This window comes from Lithobates pipiens, unplaced genomic scaffold, assembly GCF_037356315.1.
Source record: "Lithobates pipiens isolate NorthernLeopardFrog02 unplaced genomic scaffold, aLitPip1_a1.2 Scaffold_18, whole genome shotgun sequence".
Classification (NCBI taxonomy): domain Eukaryota; kingdom Metazoa; phylum Chordata; class Amphibia; order Anura; family Ranidae; genus Lithobates; species Lithobates pipiens.
Window position 1 is genome coordinate 161,257,448 of NW_027507758.1, and position 19,023 is coordinate 161,276,470.

Below are 19,023 nucleotides of genomic sequence, written 5' to 3' on the forward strand. Positions count from 1 at the left end.
CCCTCCCTTCAGAGACTGGGCCGCATGGCAGTAGTCCAACATGATAACGACTCAAAGACACACCTCCAAGATGACCACTAAAGAAACTGAGGGTAAAGCTGATGGGCTGGCCAAGCATGTCTCCAGACCTAAACCCTATTGAGCATCTGTGGGGCATCCACAAATGGAAGGTGGAGGAGTGCAAGGTCCCTAACATCCACCAGCTCTGTGATGTCATCATGAAGGAGTGGAAGAGGACTCCAGTGGCAACCTGTGAAACTCTGGTGAACTCCTTGCCCAAGAGGGTTAAAGCAGTGCTGGAAAATAATGGTGGCCACACAAAATATTGACACTTTGGGCCCAGTTTGGACATTTTTCACTTAGGGGGTGTACTCACTTTTGTTGCCAGCGGTTTAGACATTAATGGCCGTGTGTTATTTTGAGGAGACAGCAAATTTACACTGTTATACAAGCTGTACACTAACTACTTTACATTGTAGCAAAGTGTAATTTCTTCAGTGTTGTCACATGAAAAGATATAATAAAACATTTACAAAAATGTAAGTGGTTTACTCACTTTTGTGAGATACTGTATGTTACACACAAACTGACAGCAGGGTTTTATTTATAAGCATAATGCATCTGTTGTATTGGGGAGGAAAAGCTGGAGTTGTTCTTTAATACCATTTTAAGACCTCCTTTCTTTAGTGCCTCAGTGATTTAATGTCACATACACCATTAAGAATTGTCCCAATTTAAAATATAGGCAATGAATATATAAATAATGCGCTTACTTTATTTTCTGAGAATTTATTAACATGGACAAAATATCTCTACAGTATATTACAGCTAGAAATGTGCAAGAAAATATAAACAAACCGTTAAATAATTTTTGCAGTCATGCCTTCATTTTTCTTTGTGTCATTGTCAAACATTTCATATTAGTTCTGAGACAAAGATGGGGTCCTTCATGCTGCCAGAAGAAGTATATTCAGGCTAACTGAAGCCAGTGCAAAGAGTGCAATGAAGTACCGGACAGCCTGACATCCAGCTGTACGAGTTTTCTTTCTCCAATAGGTTTTGTGACTTGTGATTTACCAATGAGCATGCCTAAAGCTCTGCAAACATATATCCATGCCAAACAGGAGCTTACAGCTTCATCATGCTTTAGGCAGCATGAACTCAGTCATGAGACCCAGTTGTCCCAGTTATAGATCATGCGTCAAATGCATCAAAACCAATTATAATGCAGTGCTAAATAAATAGGGCTTGCACCAGCATCTGTCAACCTCACAACCCATAGCATTTTCCAAAATCATCTCACTACAACAAATTGAAATGTGAAGTCTGGATGTTTCCATTTCTCTGTGGGACTCACTGAGCATCTTCTGAGCACACTGAAGTATCCACAGAAAGTAAAGGGATGTATATGGGAACACCTTACATGGAAGCTTTTATCCTTTATGCTTCTACATGTACACACATTAGATCACTTGGGATACTGACCATTAGGACAAACTGCAGAGTTGTAGATATAAATGTAAGGCTATGTTTACACCTGGTAGGCTTTTGCTGCCTCTCAAAGAAGCAATTTGTGGTGGACCGATTTTTGCAGGCTTTGAAAGGGGGGTGAGGAGGCAATGGTTAGGGAGCAAAATATCTAATTCACTCTGAGAATTACAGACAGAAGAGATATACTGTATATACTATTAGAGGAGATATACTGTATATACTATTAGACCCCTTTAACAATGGGGCGTTTATCAGGCGCTTTAGCGTTAAAAAAAGCACCTGTAAAGTGCCTGAAAGAAGCCTCATCTGCAATTCCAATGTGAAAGCCCGAGTGCTTTGACACTGAGACCCCTTTCACACTATGGCATTTTTCAGGCGTTTTAGCGTTAAAATAAGCGCCTGTAAAGCGCCTGAAAGAAGCCTCAACTGCAATCCCAAATTGAAAGCCCGAGTGCTTTCACGCTGAGGCACTGCATTGGCAGGGCGTCAAAAAAAGTCCTGCAAGCAGCTTCTTTGCAGCGCTTTTGGTGCAGTGAATACACTGCTCCTAAAGCGCCCCTTCCCATTGAAATCAATGGGAAGCGCCTGCAAAGTGCCTGCAATGCGCTTTTGGCAGGAGCTCTTTGTGGGTGCCTTTAACCCTTTATTTGGCCACTAGCAGGGGTTAAAAGCGTCCCACTAGCGCTAGTTTAAGCGGCGCTTTACGAGCGTTTTTCAGGCGCTGGCAGTGTGAAAGGGCTCTTAAAGCACTTGGGCTTTCACATTGCAGATGAGGCTTCTTTCAAGCGCTTTACAGGTGCTTTTTTTAACGCTAAAGTGCCTGAAAAACGCCTAAAAAACGCCCCAGTGTGAAAGGGGTCTTAGAGTGTGAATCCAGTAAATATCATTAGACTCAGGCCGCGTACACACGGGCGGATTGTCTGTCCAACTTAGTCCGCTGAACCGTGTTTCAGCGGACAATCCGCTCGTGTGTGGGCTTCAGCGGACTTTTTCAGCGGACTGTCTGACGAACAATTTCCGTAATTTTGTCCGTTCAAACTTGGTTTTGTCCGTCCAAACTTGGTTTCAGCGGACAGTCCGCTCGTGTGTAGGCAAGTTGGACGGACTAAGTATGGCGCATGCTCAGAAAGGATTTACACGGCCAAAGGTTGCATTGCAGTGTATAGGACGTCGTTTTTCTAGTCCCGTCGTACGTGCTGTACACGTCATCGCGCACGCTTTCAGCGGACTGTCTGCTCATCGTGTGTGGTCAAGTCCGTTCATTCAAAATTTGGACGGACTGTCTGTCGGATTGTCTGACGAACTTAGTTGACCAGACAATCCGCCCGTGTGTACGTGGCCTCAGAGATCATTTTATTAAAAACAAAGTCTTCCTTCAATAAAAATTTCATTTTAAGAACGTTCGTTCTTTTTTCTGATCGTTAGTGGAGTCAAATCGACGTTCATTTTAAACCACAGTAAGGGGAAAATTTGGAAATAGAAACCTGCTTGGTCAAAGAAATTTTCAGACAATGTATGTGTTTTTCATTCAGAAGTTCCATTCATTTTAAAAACAGAATGTTAAAAACAAGTGAGAATTTCAAACATTCTTTCATTCAGTGAATGTACAAAGATTTTTCGTCTGAATATTCTCGTCTGAAAATTGATCCGTGTGGCCAGCATAAGGCTCGGTACACACCTACGCAATTTGCCTTTGATCTGTTTCTTCTGTGCTTTTTGCTGTGCGTTTTGATTTTTGCACACGTGATTTTTCTGCGATTTGCGTTTTAGCATTTTTTTTTGCCAATTTGTTGTTGGGCAGAATAAAAAACACAAATTGCTGCAAAAACGCATTACATGCTTCTCTGCAGCTTCTCTATTGAAGTATATTGAACCAAAAAAGCACAGTTTTGCTTGAAAGTGTCCTATAGGAAATCATGTAAAGTAAAGTGCGTTTCTGCAAAAAACACATAGATGTGAACCAGGTCTAAGACGTTTAGTAACATAATGAGGTTAAAAAAAAAAAAAGCAGATGATCACTACTGTAAGGGGTTCATTTTTTTTTACTGTAGAACTGTGAAAGTAATATTTACAGTAGCAATTATTTTCTCTTTTTGTACTGTAAAGGGCTCATTTTTTTTTTAACCCCATTATGTTCCTGGTCGATTAATCAATTATGAAAATAGTAATTGATTAATTTCATAATCGATTAGTTGTCAATTAATAGATTAGTTGTTTCAGCCCTAGTTTAAACCCTGTAGTTGCCGCAACCGCGTGCACTGCATGCGGTTGCAGAGCAGTTGTGGCACAGCTCCATTCACAATAATGAGTTGCATTCAGCAGGGGTACAACCAAATGCAACAGGAAGATAATTGTTGCCCCAATATGTGTACAACTCCACCTGGCTGCCTTTGCAGCTGAAAAAGAGATGGAAAAATAGGGCTCAATCGCCTGTTTTTACCACCCACAAGTGTAAATGAGCCTTAACGTTTGAATGGTTTCATGTTTTTTGAACAAAGATCATCTTTGACCTTCCAGAAAGTTGCACCAAATTAAAACTTTGGTTTTGTTCCTATGAATACCATGTGTTGTGCACACTATCCCTGCTAATTTAATATATATATGGCACTAAAGGTAAAAGCACATATGTACACATACTGATTACAGATTCCTAAAAATGTCTATTCAGAAAAATCACTCTGTTATATATACAACTGATGGGAGGCCAAGGTGTCCATAAAAGGCCGTACAATGTTATCTGTAGAGAAATAAAATACCAAGCCAAATGTGATAGAAATTGGAAGTGCAGGTAGTGCTTTCTTGAAAACTGCCAGTAGTAAAAGGGTCAGACATAGTCCCTGTGAAATGAAAAGAAACACTATAAATATACACCATATTAGAGTGGACATAAAATCAATGATTTAAAAAAAAAAAAAAGTTTTGTATTTTTTTTTTTTTTTTTTTATCAAATTTATTTTAATGAAATGCTTTTGAAGTAAAAATCAATCCAAAGATAGTTTTATATTTAAGATACATTAATAATTTAGTTATTCAGCATGAAATGGAGCTTTGTTATGTAGCATGCGGCTGTATAAGATGGAATATTAAAATTTTTGGTAAACTCATTCAGTGAATCCAAGCTCTGCAAGCTGAGATAACATCATGCACTGCATTGATGCATTCATACAATTTCACAGTATCCATGAGATAAACCAAAGTTCAGGAACATTCCTTTATCCCATTGTTTTCCAAATCTATGTACACTACAAACTGTACGATTGAATTGGTTCTGATATCGCTGTTTTACTAATCTGACAGTTTATTATTCTAAATAGGAAACCTTCATTTTGTTATTAAAAGATTCTAACTGCCAGCAAGAATGAGTCCTTACGTTTAAAGGACACCTGTCATTTCAGATCCATCAAGGCAGTGCCTGTTAGCGGGCATCCACTCACCTGCTGCCACCACATCGCTCACCTTGTTGTGTCACTGCCGCAACACCAGCCATACCATTGAAGTGAATTGGGACTGTCGGTGAGCTAACAGCGGGTCAGAGGAGGATCTGCTGCAGGACAGAAATGACAGTTGCTCTTTAAAAATTATGATTTAAATCAAGCCTTTTTACTCGTGATTTAAATCAAATCCACCCTGCACCATATACATACAGGGGGTCCCCGACTTATGAACGCACAACTTACGAACCACTCCTACTTACGACCAGGGCACTGCGGGGACCCTCTGCTGTTCTGCGCGGACCATCTGCCATTCTGCGTATGCGCGGCCAGACGGAACCTCGGAAAATGTCCATAATTGGCTGCACATGCACAGAACGGCATTCACCGGAACATCGGAAATGTCCGCAACTGTCGTTCTGTGCATGCGCAGCAGACTTATGAACATTTCCAGATTACAAACAGGAAAGTCCCTAACGGGTTCATAACCCGGGGACCCCCTGTAAATATCTTTTGAAATTTTCCCTGTGTCTATTTGTGTCTGATGCTCCTCAACTGCAACAGTGCTGTTGCAGCCCATTCATTTGACTCTTTTTTTTAAAACAAAACCACATGGAACTACATGGTGCTGCGGAACAAGACTGCCCTTGGGGGGGATTTTGCGGGTGGGAGTACAAGTAAGGGATAGATAACAATATATAATAGTAAACAATTTTATTCCAAAATAATAACAACAAATACTGTAAATATTCCTAAAATCATTTGACCACTGGGCACTTAAACCCCCTTCTTAACCAGACCAATTTTCAGCTTTTGGTGCTCTCACACTTTGAATGACAATTACTCAGTCATGCAACACTGTACCCAAATAAAATTTTTGTTGTTTTTTTTCACACAAATAGAGCTTTCTTTTGGTGGTATTTAATCACCGCTGGGTTTTTTATTTTTTGCGCTATTAATCAGAAAAGACATAAAATTCAGTAAACAAAAAAAAATTCTTTGTTTCTTTTAAAATGTATTGCAGAGTATTGGCAGAGTATTGCACAGTGTTGCAGAATATTGGCAGATTATTGTACAGTGTTGCAGAGTATTGGCAGAGTGCTGCACAGTATGGGCAGAGTATTGTCACTGAGCAGCACTGTGGGCACTTCACATCCAGCCCACAGCGCTGCTGCCATCTCCCCCCCTCTCACCTCTCACTGTACCGATCGTTACAGAGAGGGGAGGGAGGAACTGGCGTCATGATGTGATGCCGGTTTGTTTACAAGTGATCACTCATTTGACGGATCGATCACGTGTTAAACGACCGCGATCAAGGAGAGGGGCGCACGGGAGCAAGATTCTGGGAGGACATCCATGGATGCTCTCCCAGAATAAGCCGACCGCACTGTAGCCATCTTTCGGCTATGGCCCGGTCGGCATGTGGTTAATAGAACATTGATGCATATAACTTCACAGAGGGAGTCCTGGAAGTGATGTGATTTTTTTTGTGATCGCATCACTTCCAGGACTCCCTCTGTGAAGTTCATTTGTTGATCCAAGAACCTAGCAACGTTATATGCATCAATCTTCTATTAAATGATTTTAGGAATATTTACAGTATTTGTTATCGGGAAGCCCCACAGAACTTGTTCCCGACCCGCACATATTTGAGCCCAGTCTTAGAGGTAATTTTTTCCTACAAAGCAAAAACGCATTTTCGTTTGGTACTGACTAGTATCCCAGAGTTCCCCCTCTCCTTCAATTTCTCGCTCTCACTCAGACAACATGACCCAATGCTGATGGAGACGGGCAGGGGAGGGGCATGCAAGGAGCACCTGACGTGCTCCTTATCTGATGATGATGCTAGAACACTGGCAGCTGGTTGCAATGCTGCACAATAATGTTGCTTTGTTTAACAAAAAACAGACTGATTGACTTGCTGGCTGTTGGACCATTTTGTGAAATTTTAATGTTGGTTCACACTGAGGCAGTACGACTTGCAGCGTGACTGCCTCAGGCGACCTGGACATGACCGCTGCCTTGACTTGCAAAACAAATTCTCTATAGAAGTCAATACAAGTCACCTCAAGTCACCCCCAAAGTCATACAGGAACCTTTTTCTAAGTTGGAGCTCTAATTAAAATGGTTCCATTGTACAGAACGGGACGCAACTTGTCAGGCGGCTAAGTCACCTGACAAGTCGTCCCAGTGTGAACCGACCCTTAAGCATTTTGCCAAGGCATCCCGAAGAACCCAGAAGAACCCTGGATGAAAAAGACTGACCTAGAGGAAAGGAATGTTTTTCTATGAATTAATCTACAAGCAATCTAAGCAAAACAGGAAATATTCCCAGCAGAAAATCATCTTATAAAAATGTCAAACTGCCTTCCTGAAAAATATTCCTGGGTGGAATTAACCAGGCCAATATGTTGCTGCACACAAACTATGGCTGTATGACTAAATAAGTGTTGAGAAATTAGGTACTTATCAGTTTTCTTTTGTCCAATATATTATTCAGTTATTTGAATTCCGGCACTTACTATTAGTATAGCAACAAAACAGGCAAGTGTAGTGTTCCAATCTCCACTAGCAGTCGCTGCAGCTTTCCCTACAAGCACGCTGTAGAATATAAAGTCGCCAAGCCCGAGCTTTACTCCCCCTGCAGAAACACGGATTAGAAAATCATAGAAAAAGTGAATGTTCATTGCAAAGGGGCTGAAGACCACACCATGACGTTTGATTGTAGAAATGGTTTGTCTGTACCTGTGGCATACACAACACTTCTCATTTATGAGTAAAAGGTCTAAAGCTGGTCACACATACTGCAATCTGAAAGTATCATTTTTATACAGTCTCCTTTTGATCTACCAATAAATTTGCTATGTGAAGGCCTGCCTATACAATTTATTACATTGATATCCAATTACCTAGCCCCCCCCCACACTACATAGTTGGGGGGACATCTAAGGCTGGGTTCACAGTATTGCTACATGCCGCTCACAGTAGGGGTCCGGTGCGTCCCCACTCACCGGTTAAGGTCTGATTTTAGCCTGAATTTTTGGGCTAAATTCGGACCTGAAACAAACCAAAAGACGCACCCTGTGCAAATTCGCACCGGAGCCGCAGCAGAGATATGTAAACCGGCTCCATAGAGAGCCAGTCACAATCTCCTACCATGACAATTGAATGCGGGGAAATCCGCATCCAATTCACATAGGTGTGAACCCAGTCTAAAGTTGATACAAACTGTATCATGTATGGCCAGTTTAATGACAATCTAGCTGTTACAAACAGTAAATTAAGTAAAAGTGTTACGTGTAACCAAACACATCACTTTGTAATAATAGATTGTGGCCTCATGCATACTGCACTTGTCAAACGCCTGTTTTTCATGCATTTGATGTTTTTTTTCTGCCCTAAGTGCCCCTCTACATTAGCTTATGTGTCCATGCACACATAGGTGTTTACAGGCATTGAGAGGCGGGGTATTTAGGGGCAGAACAGCATTTGGTCTGATGAAGCAAGTAAAGGCATCTAAACGCACCTAAACGCTAGCCACATTTAGCGCTTGAGCATTCATTCATTAGTAATACATTATTATTCTTGCCAATTAATTAAATGAACGCTCAAAGGCTTGATGTGCCTGAAAGCATCTAATTGTGCTTAAACGCATTTGAAAACTGTGGCTTTAGGAGCATTTTTAATGTTGCTTTTTTCCTGTCAGAAGAGCCTTCAGAATAGCATAGCGTGCATGAGGCCTTAGCCCTTGTACACGCGGTCGGATATTCCGACAACCAAATCCGTCGGAGTAATTCTGACAGATTAATTCCGGAAGAGGTTCCGAAGTGATGTTGCATACACACGGTCGGACTAAGTTGACAGAAAATCCGATTGTACATAACGTGATGACGTTATTTCGTTATGACGGGACTACGTTCAGGCTAGCAGCCAATAGCTTTGGTCTAGGAATTTGATCTGAGCATGCGTGGCACTTTGTCCGTCGGAGTAGGCTACACATGATCGGAGTATGTCCGATAGGAGCATTTTGTTGGAAAATTTTACTGGCAAGTTGGAAAACTTGGTCCGTCGGAGTCTGATGCAGACCACACACAGTCGGAATATCCGACAAAATGGTCCGATAGGAAACATTTCGTCGGAATCTCCGACCGTGTGTACAAGGGCTTAGAATTGTGCTTTTTCCACAGTGCCTCTATCAACACATCCTAAAGTGGGTGATTGTAGAACTGTTTAACCACTTTCAGCCCAAGCCAATTTTGGCATACCTCTCCTACATGTAAAAATCATACTTTTTTTTGCTAGAAAATTATTCACAGCCCCCAAACAGTACATATATTTTTTAGCAGAGACCTTAGCAAATAAAATGGTGGCCACAGCAATGTTTTTTGTTGCACGGTATTTGCACAGAAATTTAAAAAAATAAATAAATAAATAAAATACTTTATGTAAAACTCATGAATTTAAAAAAAAAAAAAACAACATTTACACCAATTTTTTGTATAATGTGAAAGATGATGTTATGCCACGTAAATAAATAACCAACATGTCACGCTTTAAAACTGCACACACTCATGGAATAGCGAAAAACTTTGGTACTTCCATAAGTGAAAAAAAATTTGACAGGTTATCAGTTTAGCATTAGAGAATTATTGCACTCGTTCTAACGTTCGCGGAGATACCTTACGTGTGGTTTGAATGTTGTTAAAATATGCGGGCATGACCTACATAGGAGTGCGCTTCTGTGTGTGAGCACGAGGGTATAAAGGCGCTTTAAAAAATAAATAAATAAATAAATATATATATATATATATATATATATATATATATATATATATATATATTAGTTTGTTTATTTCATTTTTATTTTTACTCTTTCCCTTAAATAATTTTTTTGATCACTTTTATTCCTAGTACAAGAAATGGAAACATTCCTCCCTTGTAATAGAATAGGGCACGACAGGTCCTCTTTACAGAGAGATTTGGGGGCCTATAAGTTGATCTCAGGCTTTCCAGCTAAAAAAAGGCAGCGTTTACATCTCTCGGTGCTGGAAGTGACATCATGACGTCTCTTTCGGACTCCAAGGATCATAAAGCTGACCTGGGACCATATGGTCCCAGGCCAGCTCTATGGTAAATCGTCCCGGAATTCATTCTCCAGCTCCCCAATCTCATGGGCGAGCCAAGAGAAGCACCGGAGCGGCTATCATTGCTTTTACAGGGAAAAAGTGGTATCGCTGGCCGATAAAGATATCTGAATGATGTCAATCAGATATCACCACTTAAAGTCCAGGACGTCATATTACATCCTAAACATGTTGCAAGGTAACTTATGTATATTTAAAGCCCAAAACTTTTTTCGAGTTTTGGATGAGGTAAGAAATGGTTAGATCCTTTGTTACCATTTTTGTATCTATACGTTTCATTGGGCAGACCTTTCATTTTCTTTTCCAGAATGAGAAGAAATCTCACCAAAGTAAGGGTAAATACAGTTGTCACTGGAACAAGCATCCCCATTGGAATTTTTACCCTGACCTATTGTTCTCCTGTAGAATTTTATCTGTCCTTCTAACAATGGTCACTAGGACAAAGACACTTTAACCACTTGCCTACTTGGCATTTATACCCCCTTCCTGCCAAAGCCATTTTTCAGCTTTCAACGCTGTCGCAATTTGAATGACAATTGTGCGCTCATGCAACACTGTACCCAAACAAGTTTTTTTTATAATTTTCTTCACACAAATAGAGCTTTCTTTTGGTGGCATTTAATCACTGCTGGGTTTTTTATTTTTTTTTTACAAAAAAAAAAGGCCAACAATTTTGAAAAAAAAATGTTTACTTTTTTTCTGTCAGTAAATTAAAGTAATTTTTTGCCTTTACTGATATGCGCTGATGAGGGGACACTGATGGGCATGGATAGGCTGAACTGGTGGGCATTGATGAGGTGCCACTTATGGCCACTGATGAGGCGGCACTTATGGGCACTAATAGACAGCACTGGTAGGCGGCACTAATAGGCAGTACAGATGGGCACTGATGGGCATTACTCAACAGCAGTAATGGGCATTGATGGGCAGCACTGCCTGCCAGCACTGAATGGCATCGCTAATGGCCACTGATTGCTGCCACTGGTGGGCACTGTATGCTGGCATTGGTGGGTAATGTATTTATTTATTGTAATCAGGGCACTGATGAGTACATCCCTAGATGTCCCCCTGTGAGGAGATGCCACTGATCGGCTCTCCTCACACTCTGTCAGTGTGAGGCGAGGAGCGCTGATTACCGGCATCTCCTTGTTTACATGTGACCAGCTGTGATTGGACACATATGATCACATGGTTAAAGAGCCACGGACGCGGCTCTTTACAGAGATCGGGGTCATGCCGTGTCCAAGCAACATGGCGCACGCGGGAGGGGCTGTTCTGGGACGCCGTCATATGATGGCATCCCAGAACGAGAGCTGCACCGCCCTGCCGTCATTTGACGGTGGGTGGGCAGCAAGCTTTTAAAGTGATTGGAAAGTCAATATATATATATTTTTTTATAACAAATATGTTATCCTGGCTTCTCCTCTTCTCTGTAGTACCACATAGGAAACCGCTTCCTATGGGATAACACCTGCAGGCCCATAGACACTGACAGTGCAGCCTGGCCCCACCCCCCCATCACAGGATTTAACTGACAGCAGCAGGAGCCAATGGTTTTCACTGCCTCAGCAAAGCCCTTGAGAGCGAAGTGAGCCTATACAGATGGGCACGGCGTTGGGTTAATGACCCCCACAGCCCATCACTCCAGTGAGACAGTTACTGACAGTCACCAGCTCTCTGCTCACGGAGCACCAAAAATTGAGCGATCAGTGATCTTTGATCACTCAAATCTCAGTCCTAGAGCTGGTGGGGGACAGGTGTTGCATCCAGAGAATGCATTAAGGTAAAAATGTTTAGGCTTTAGAGCCGCTTTAAAGGTTAATTTCACATGCTATATAGGAAGTATTGAAACATCAAGAATACTTTTGAGCATTTTCTGTAATACAGTAAAATCTTGGTTTGAAAGCGTTTTGCAAGACAAGCTAAAAACTACAGGGTAGTCTTCCCCAGTCACGATTGCAAACTGACAGAGGTGAGGAAGATGGTCTGTGTGGACAGCTTTACTCCAGATGCCTTAGATGTGCCTTTTTTATTCATCAACCATGTGAGTTGCTAAATATTGCACCTTCATTAAATGTAACCATATTGCTACGCTTATAGGCACCTCTCTTCTATTTCATACTCTGTAGCTCCTGCTGGATTTTGCTTCTAATCCCCTTGTGGAGGCTTCCATTTGTGGATGGACATTTTATGGTTAGGCCGCGTACACACGGGCGGACTGTTCGCCCAACTTTGTCCGTCAAACAGTTTCGGCAAACAGTCCGCTCAAAATTAGCATGGACGGACATGGCCACACACGATGAACGAACAGTTTGCTGAAACCGTGCGCGATGACGTGAACGGCACGTACGACGGGACGAAAAATACGACGTCCTATACACTGCATTATAACTTTCGGCGTGAAAATCCTTTCTGAGCATGCGCGCAACTTTGTTTGACGAACAAGCCTACACACGAGCGGACTGTTCGCTGAAACAAGGTTTCAGCGGACAGTTTTACGGAATTTCCGAAAAACCTTGTTCGTCAAACTGTCCGCTGAAACTGTCCGCTGAAAGCCCACACACGAGCGGACTGTCCGCCCAAACACTGTTCAGCGGACAAAGTTGGGCGAACAGTCCGCCCGTGTGTACGCGGCCTTACACAACCTATCGCATTGCTATAATCTTTTTATATGTACTATTACCTGAAGAACCTATGAATAAATGGTTGTGGAACGAATCATTTGAGCTTCCATTATTTCTTATTGGGAAATTTGCTTTGATATACAAGTGCTTTGGATTACAAGCATGCTTCCGGAACGAATTATACTTGCAATCCAAGGTCTTACTGTATTTGAAAATGCAAGCTAAAACCAATTCTTGCTTGCTTGTGAGGGCTGCCTGTGCCCCCACTGGGAAGATTAAATTGGTTCTAAAAGCTCCTCTCTTATTATCACTTTTTTTTTTTAGGACATACATTTGTAATTTCTTCTAAACATGTAAATAATAAAGAAAATACTACAGGTGACGACTTTCTCACTAGCACATGCCACGTTCATGCCACTTACTCTCCTCATCATCATCAGAAGATGCAGTTCGATGGGTAGATGTTTGAATTTGGGTCTCACTGGTTTCTTCTTCTTCTGCTTGTATCATATGGTTCGCATTTAGTGGTCTATCCTCTATTAAGATGACAAGAAGACAATTAGGTAGCAAATATACAGCTTATGTTGAACTTTCATTTTACTTAATTGTACTATTTCCGAAATGATGGTGATTATTTTTGCTTCAAATAAATATACAGTTTCTCAATAAAACTAAGTTACAGCAGAATGCCAGGCATATAATTCTATGTGTGGCTGCATAGATCCCTTACTTTAATCTGGAGCCTGTTCTTGCTGTATGTACTGTACCCTGATCAGCGGATAATGGATAAAGCATGCATAGCAGATAAAACCTCCACTGTCAGAAGCAGGGTAGAAACAGTGCCAACAGCAAACGCTTTACACGCTCTGCCCCATCAACCAGTTGTACAAGTTGCTAATTTTATTATGTATTATGGGCTCATGTTGTTTCTCAAAGAAAGAAAGCTATCTGCACTGTTCCATTGAAGTTTCTGCACACTACTGACAGTGGAGGTTTCTCCTGCTCTGCTCCAATTCGATCACTTGTCAGCAGAGTAACAGAACTAGCATACACTGCACGGATCAAGCATCAGCAATGCTTGTATATCTAGATATATACATACACACATGGGGTGTCCTGCAACCCCCTCCCCTGGTTAGCACTTTGAAGAGGTGTTTTCAAAGATCTGTAATGGCAGGTCTTTCCTTAAAGTTTATAAAACTTTAGGTCCTGCTGCAAATTTTTTCTGAATTAAAAAAGGGGAGGGAGCTGTACTTTCAAATTATTGTAGTTTGGAGTTCAGCTTTAATAAAAAAAAAAAAATGCTATGATCAAACTGAATTGGTCATTTTCTCTTAGACACTAGATCAAATGATTCCTGCTCCCAATAACCTAATGGTACAAGTCTATTTAGAGTAAGGAAACCAAAAACACATAGCGGTAGAATATAGAAGGATTATGATATACATAATTTCCTACCTTGAATGACTATATTATTTTTAAATTCCTTGCAACAGCCACTGAGAAATCGTGATCTGATTCCTGTATATACGGGGGTCATTGTCCCTGATTTCTCCCAGACCAGTGGCCGTTATGCCCTCTCCAGCCCTGGTCTACTGGTCCTGTAACAGCCTCTGGTAGTCCCTGGTAATTTAAAGGTGAAGTTCACCTTAAAATAAATGCACACATTTTTGCAGGAAAAAAAATGTGCATTCATTTTTTTTTTCACAGGACTCTGCAGAGCATTGTTGCCTCGGCAATATGTGGATCGGGGGTGCAGTGTCAGGCTGTAGGCAGTGTGAATGGACTATAAGTGTGTTGATCAGCACGCTCGTAATCCATCCGCTGAAACTACAAGTCCGCCTACCAGGGTAGCAGACAGGTCTTATCATGCATTCATTCACAGATTCCTGTGAATGAATGACATGGCTGTGCCGGCCTCGCTGTTTTCAAAATGTGAGAGCAGGTGCGGAGAGAGGATCCCTCGCCTGCTGTCACAGGGAGGGGTGATCTGGTGGTGCGTGAATAGGAGAATATTACACTCTAAATACGGGTGTAACATGTAACATTCTCCTAAATGTAAACTTAGCCTTTCAGTTCCTAGTGAGAATGTCAATGACTAGACAGGACTCGAACATTTAATAACGATAATTATTTTACATTTACCTGCATGCTGATCTGAGTCATCAGAATCTGCCATTCCCACTGTCCATACCATGGCGGCTTTTAAAATAAATACAAAGTTAGAATAACATAGTTCACTTGTTGAACTCAGGAGAAACAGGAAGCCTTGAAAAGGTAACAAAAAAGTATCAATGTGCCTAAAGTTGATCTTTATTACACCAGCTAAGTGAGCATAAAAAAAAAAATTTATGTATAAATACGCTTCTCTGCCTCTCCACTAAAATACTTATGGATTGTGAAGAAAATCCCTTCTTTATTTCTTGCATTCTTGCTGGTTAGCTACTTATGTGCCAAAAGCCGATTTGTGGGCATGACTAATGTTGAGCTCAGTTGCCATTTCCCCTTGTTTAGTGAACATGCCTGTCAGGAGCACTTGCCTGTCTTTGATGTGTTGAGAAGCGCCTTTTTCTGGCCCTTGAGGCATTAGTCCTACCACTGACAACAATGGGGCAAAATTATTTCCACTGACACCAGAAAAAGGGGTATTATTCCTTCCACTGACACCAACAATGGGTAATAATTCCTACCACTGAGAACAAAAATGGGGCACTATTTCTCCCAGTGATACCAACTATTTCTCTCCCCAATACCAAAGATCAGGCATTGTTTTCTCTCACTGGACCCAGTTCAGCCCCCCTAAAGTCTGAAGAACAGTAAACTGGCTCTTTCTTTAGAAAGTTTGGAGACCCCGGTCCTCGAAAAGTGGTTCTCAACTACCAGGCCAATTTTTAAATCAACACTAAGTTTTAGTTATATAGATATATGTTATATATATTTGTTTCATCAAAAACCTAAGTAGGCTTGGCTGCAGCTGGAAATACATATTTTTTGTGCAATATACCTTCTATTAGGTGTCATGATTTTGCAGTAATGTTTCATGCCCTGACCACTGTGTATCAGCTTTAGGAACCGTGTTCTCACACCTGTGTGTTTAAGTAATCTTCTCTCAGCATGGCTCCACTCCAGCCTCTAACAGGAAACATTATTTAACCCGACATACTGCAAGCCAGCCTTGCCCAAGCAAAAATTGTGTGAAGGCTTTTCTTGAGTTATTCTTGCCACGTGCTCTACGTTGGATTCCCATGTACTGACTTTGGCTTGTTCTCCTGACCATCCCTGTCTGCTTGTTGCCCCAACCTTCAGCCCATTCTTCTGACCATCCCTGTCTGCTTGTTGCCTTGACCTTTGGCTTGTCCTCCTGACTATTCCTTGTTGGCCTGGACTGTTGCTTCCTCTCCATCTACCAGAGCCAGCTGTGAGCGTGAGCTGGGAGACCCTGGGGGCCACAACCTGGAGTCAGCTGCAGCCAAGTCCATCCTCACCATCAGAGGCCCTGGTGAAAACCTGCTGGCTCTTAGACTCCGCGCCCTGGGGAATCTTAAGCTAAAGCTCCCTTGTCCAGGACTGTGGCTGCGAACCTGAGTAGCTGCTTCTCAGAACCATCGACCCTCAGCAGTCAGCCATTGGGTCCACAACCTCCGCGGTGAGCTCCTAGTCACTTGGTCCCATAGGTGACCTGACATTAGGCCCATTGGGAAAGTTATTACATTTGCTTTTTTCAGTCCACAGAAAGAGGAAAGCTAGGCAGAGACAAGGGATGCACAGTATTTTTACTTACAGATCAGAACTTGTATACCCCACAAGTGTACACATCAAAGTGTTTAACGGACACAGGTGTATCTTATAGGAAACAATCATGACTGGACAGGGCCATACAACTCTCCTCCTACATTTAAATCATTTCAAAGTGACATCCTTTCTATGGCAGAATAGTGGAATTGACTATATACTTACAGGAATATATTAATGCTGGAAATATAGGCTCATTTCTTTCCTGGGCAGTTTCCACCAACATTCTAAGAGGGCCTTTTGGACATAATACAGCTAGCAAATCTGTCAGCAAAGACACAATACAGACACCAATTTAGAGAGAAGCTGGTAGAACCTCAGTTGCAACAGCTAAAGTGGTATTAAACCACTGGGAAAACTTAGAAAATCTGCAGGAGATCAAATAATTATTTTCCCCACTGTATGTAATTTGCATATATGTTGGAATATGTTACTGTCTCTGAGATTGAGTGGGGTTAAAAGAGTTAATTTATGTTCATGTTTGTAACTTAAACAGTTAACATGGCTTAAAGGATAAGTTCACCTCTTGACAAAAAATAATAAATGCACATTTTTTTTGAGGTGAAAAAAATGTGCATTTATTATTTTTTGTTTCTAGAGCCTGTAATGCATTGCACCAGCAATTGCATCTAGTATGTGGATCGGGGAATCAGGTCATTTTTTGTTCAGCCTGCTGGTTGAACGGAAAACAAAATGAATAATGTATGGGCTACCTTAGTGGTTGTAAAAGTGGGTAAGTGGCAAAGGATTTGATTTTAATGTTTTTGTTGAGTTGTCTTATTTTATTTGTCCATTTAGCTGTTTACCTGGAGTTCAGCTTTAATTAAATAACACAAAAGACAGACATAATAGTCAATATGCTTTTCTGTAACATATGTTATATTTATGACAACTAGAGCCATTTCCCATGTTAATTGCTTTAAAATTCACAGTTAATATTTTTCATCACATAATTTGGCATAAAACTTTTTATCTATTTTATCAGAGTGTTTTACGTGTCAGATTCAACACTAATCTGCCCAATAATACTAGCTTGGAGCTTTTGCAAAGAAACACGGAAGCAGCAAACATTTTTCTGCAATTTCATAATGTAAATTTGTAGTAAAATGGCATAATAAAGTTTAATATAACCCAAAAGCACTTTATGGCATTCACCCTTCATAACATAAAATAGCACGTATTATAAGTTAAGTACCGTATACAGATATTGCTCCCAGTATTACCCAAGCTGACCACTCAGGCAAATACTTGATGAACACAAGAGCCATAAGAGCACTGATCATGATGAGATAAGCCTGCTGTAACTGAAGAGGCCCCTTCCAATGAATACAGATCATGCCCACTGCTCCAAAATTCCAGATAATCATGATCAATGTTGGGTAGTCCATCGCTACATTGTAGGTTTTGAACACTTCCCTATGACAAAAGAAAATATGAAAAACAAGTGAAGTTGCGCTTCGGACTGCACTCTTAGTGGAAAAAATTTGTAAAAAATTGGTGCAAAATTGGTAGGAGCTGCCTCTACTTCAAAACCTCGTCCCAAATTGGGGGGAGGGTAATATGGTTGAAATTATAAAAAAAAGAGTAGATTGTGGCTCTAAACCCGAAACCTCTATATATTATGAAAAATCCACAACGTTGAAGTGCAGAAAAAACAAAAAAAAAACACTTATATAATATTGTATATAATATTGTATATCTAATACATACTCATGCTAAAGTGTATTTATGCCTAAAAGCCCCAACAAAGGTGCCAATATAAATTATTAGAATGAACGATGATAACAATAATTTTAAACTAAATATATAGTGATATTAGTCCATATAGTAAAGTGTTCAAGCAAAAATAAAAGTGACCATCAAACGTTATAAAGTAACCATTAAAAAAAAATGTCCCATATAAAAAGAAAGTGACTAGTGCAAAAGTGTTAATAGCTTCAGTGGAGAGAACAGCTTTCCCCGGTGCGCTTCTCAGTGATATGGTAATGTGATTGCTCTCACCAGAACTCATACCCCAATTGGGGTGGATGGGCTTTCACAGTATAAGCCACTGTGCTGCTGTCTGGCGTCTGCTGGCAATGCGCTGGGGAATGCTCACTCCTCGTATCAAATCTCAGTTGGTGTGTACATTAAAGGAAGAAACATATCCATAGTGTAGTACGTACTAAAATGTGCTTTATTTAAGAAAGAAAAAACCTACTCACATATAAAGTAGTGAAAGCTCGCTTTGTTAGCAATGTCCACCGGCCGCTGTTAGCTGTAAGGAAGATGCACGTGATGTGACCAAGCCCACCGGGGAAAGCTGTTCTCTCCACTGAAGATATTAGCACTTTTGCACTAGTCACTTTCTTTTTATATGGGACATTTTTTTAATGGTTACTTTATAACGTTTGATGGTCACTTTTATTTTTGCTTGAACACTTTACTATATGGACTAATATCACTATTAAAATTATTGTTATCATCGTTCATTCTAATAATTTATATTGGCACCTTTGTTTGGGCTTTTAGGCATAAATACACTTTAGTATGAGTATGTAT

At 40.8% G+C, this 19,023-nt stretch overlaps 1 protein-coding gene across 2 annotated transcripts in view; it reads right to left on the reverse strand.

Moving 5' to 3' along the window:
- Positions 1 to 773: 773 nt before the first annotated feature.
- LOC143987532 (presenilin-2-like) overlaps positions 774 to 19,023 on the reverse strand; it is an 82,176-nt gene continuing 63,926 nt past the window's right edge. For both annotated transcript variants that reach the window (XM_077486317.1, XM_077486318.1), the window contains 6 exons: positions 17,678 to 17,898; positions 16,648 to 16,746; positions 14,836 to 14,892; positions 13,113 to 13,226; positions 7,445 to 7,563; positions 774 to 4,328 (listed from right to left, as the gene is read on the reverse strand). In XM_077486317.1, the coding sequence (XP_077342443.1) occupies positions 4,173 to 4,328; positions 7,445 to 7,563; positions 13,113 to 13,226; positions 14,836 to 14,892; positions 16,648 to 16,746; positions 17,678 to 17,898 (766 nt within the window). In that variant the 3' untranslated portion in view covers positions 774 to 4,172. The remainder of the gene's footprint in view (positions 4,329 to 7,444; positions 7,564 to 13,112; positions 13,227 to 14,835; positions 14,893 to 16,647; positions 16,747 to 17,677; positions 17,899 to 19,023) is intronic.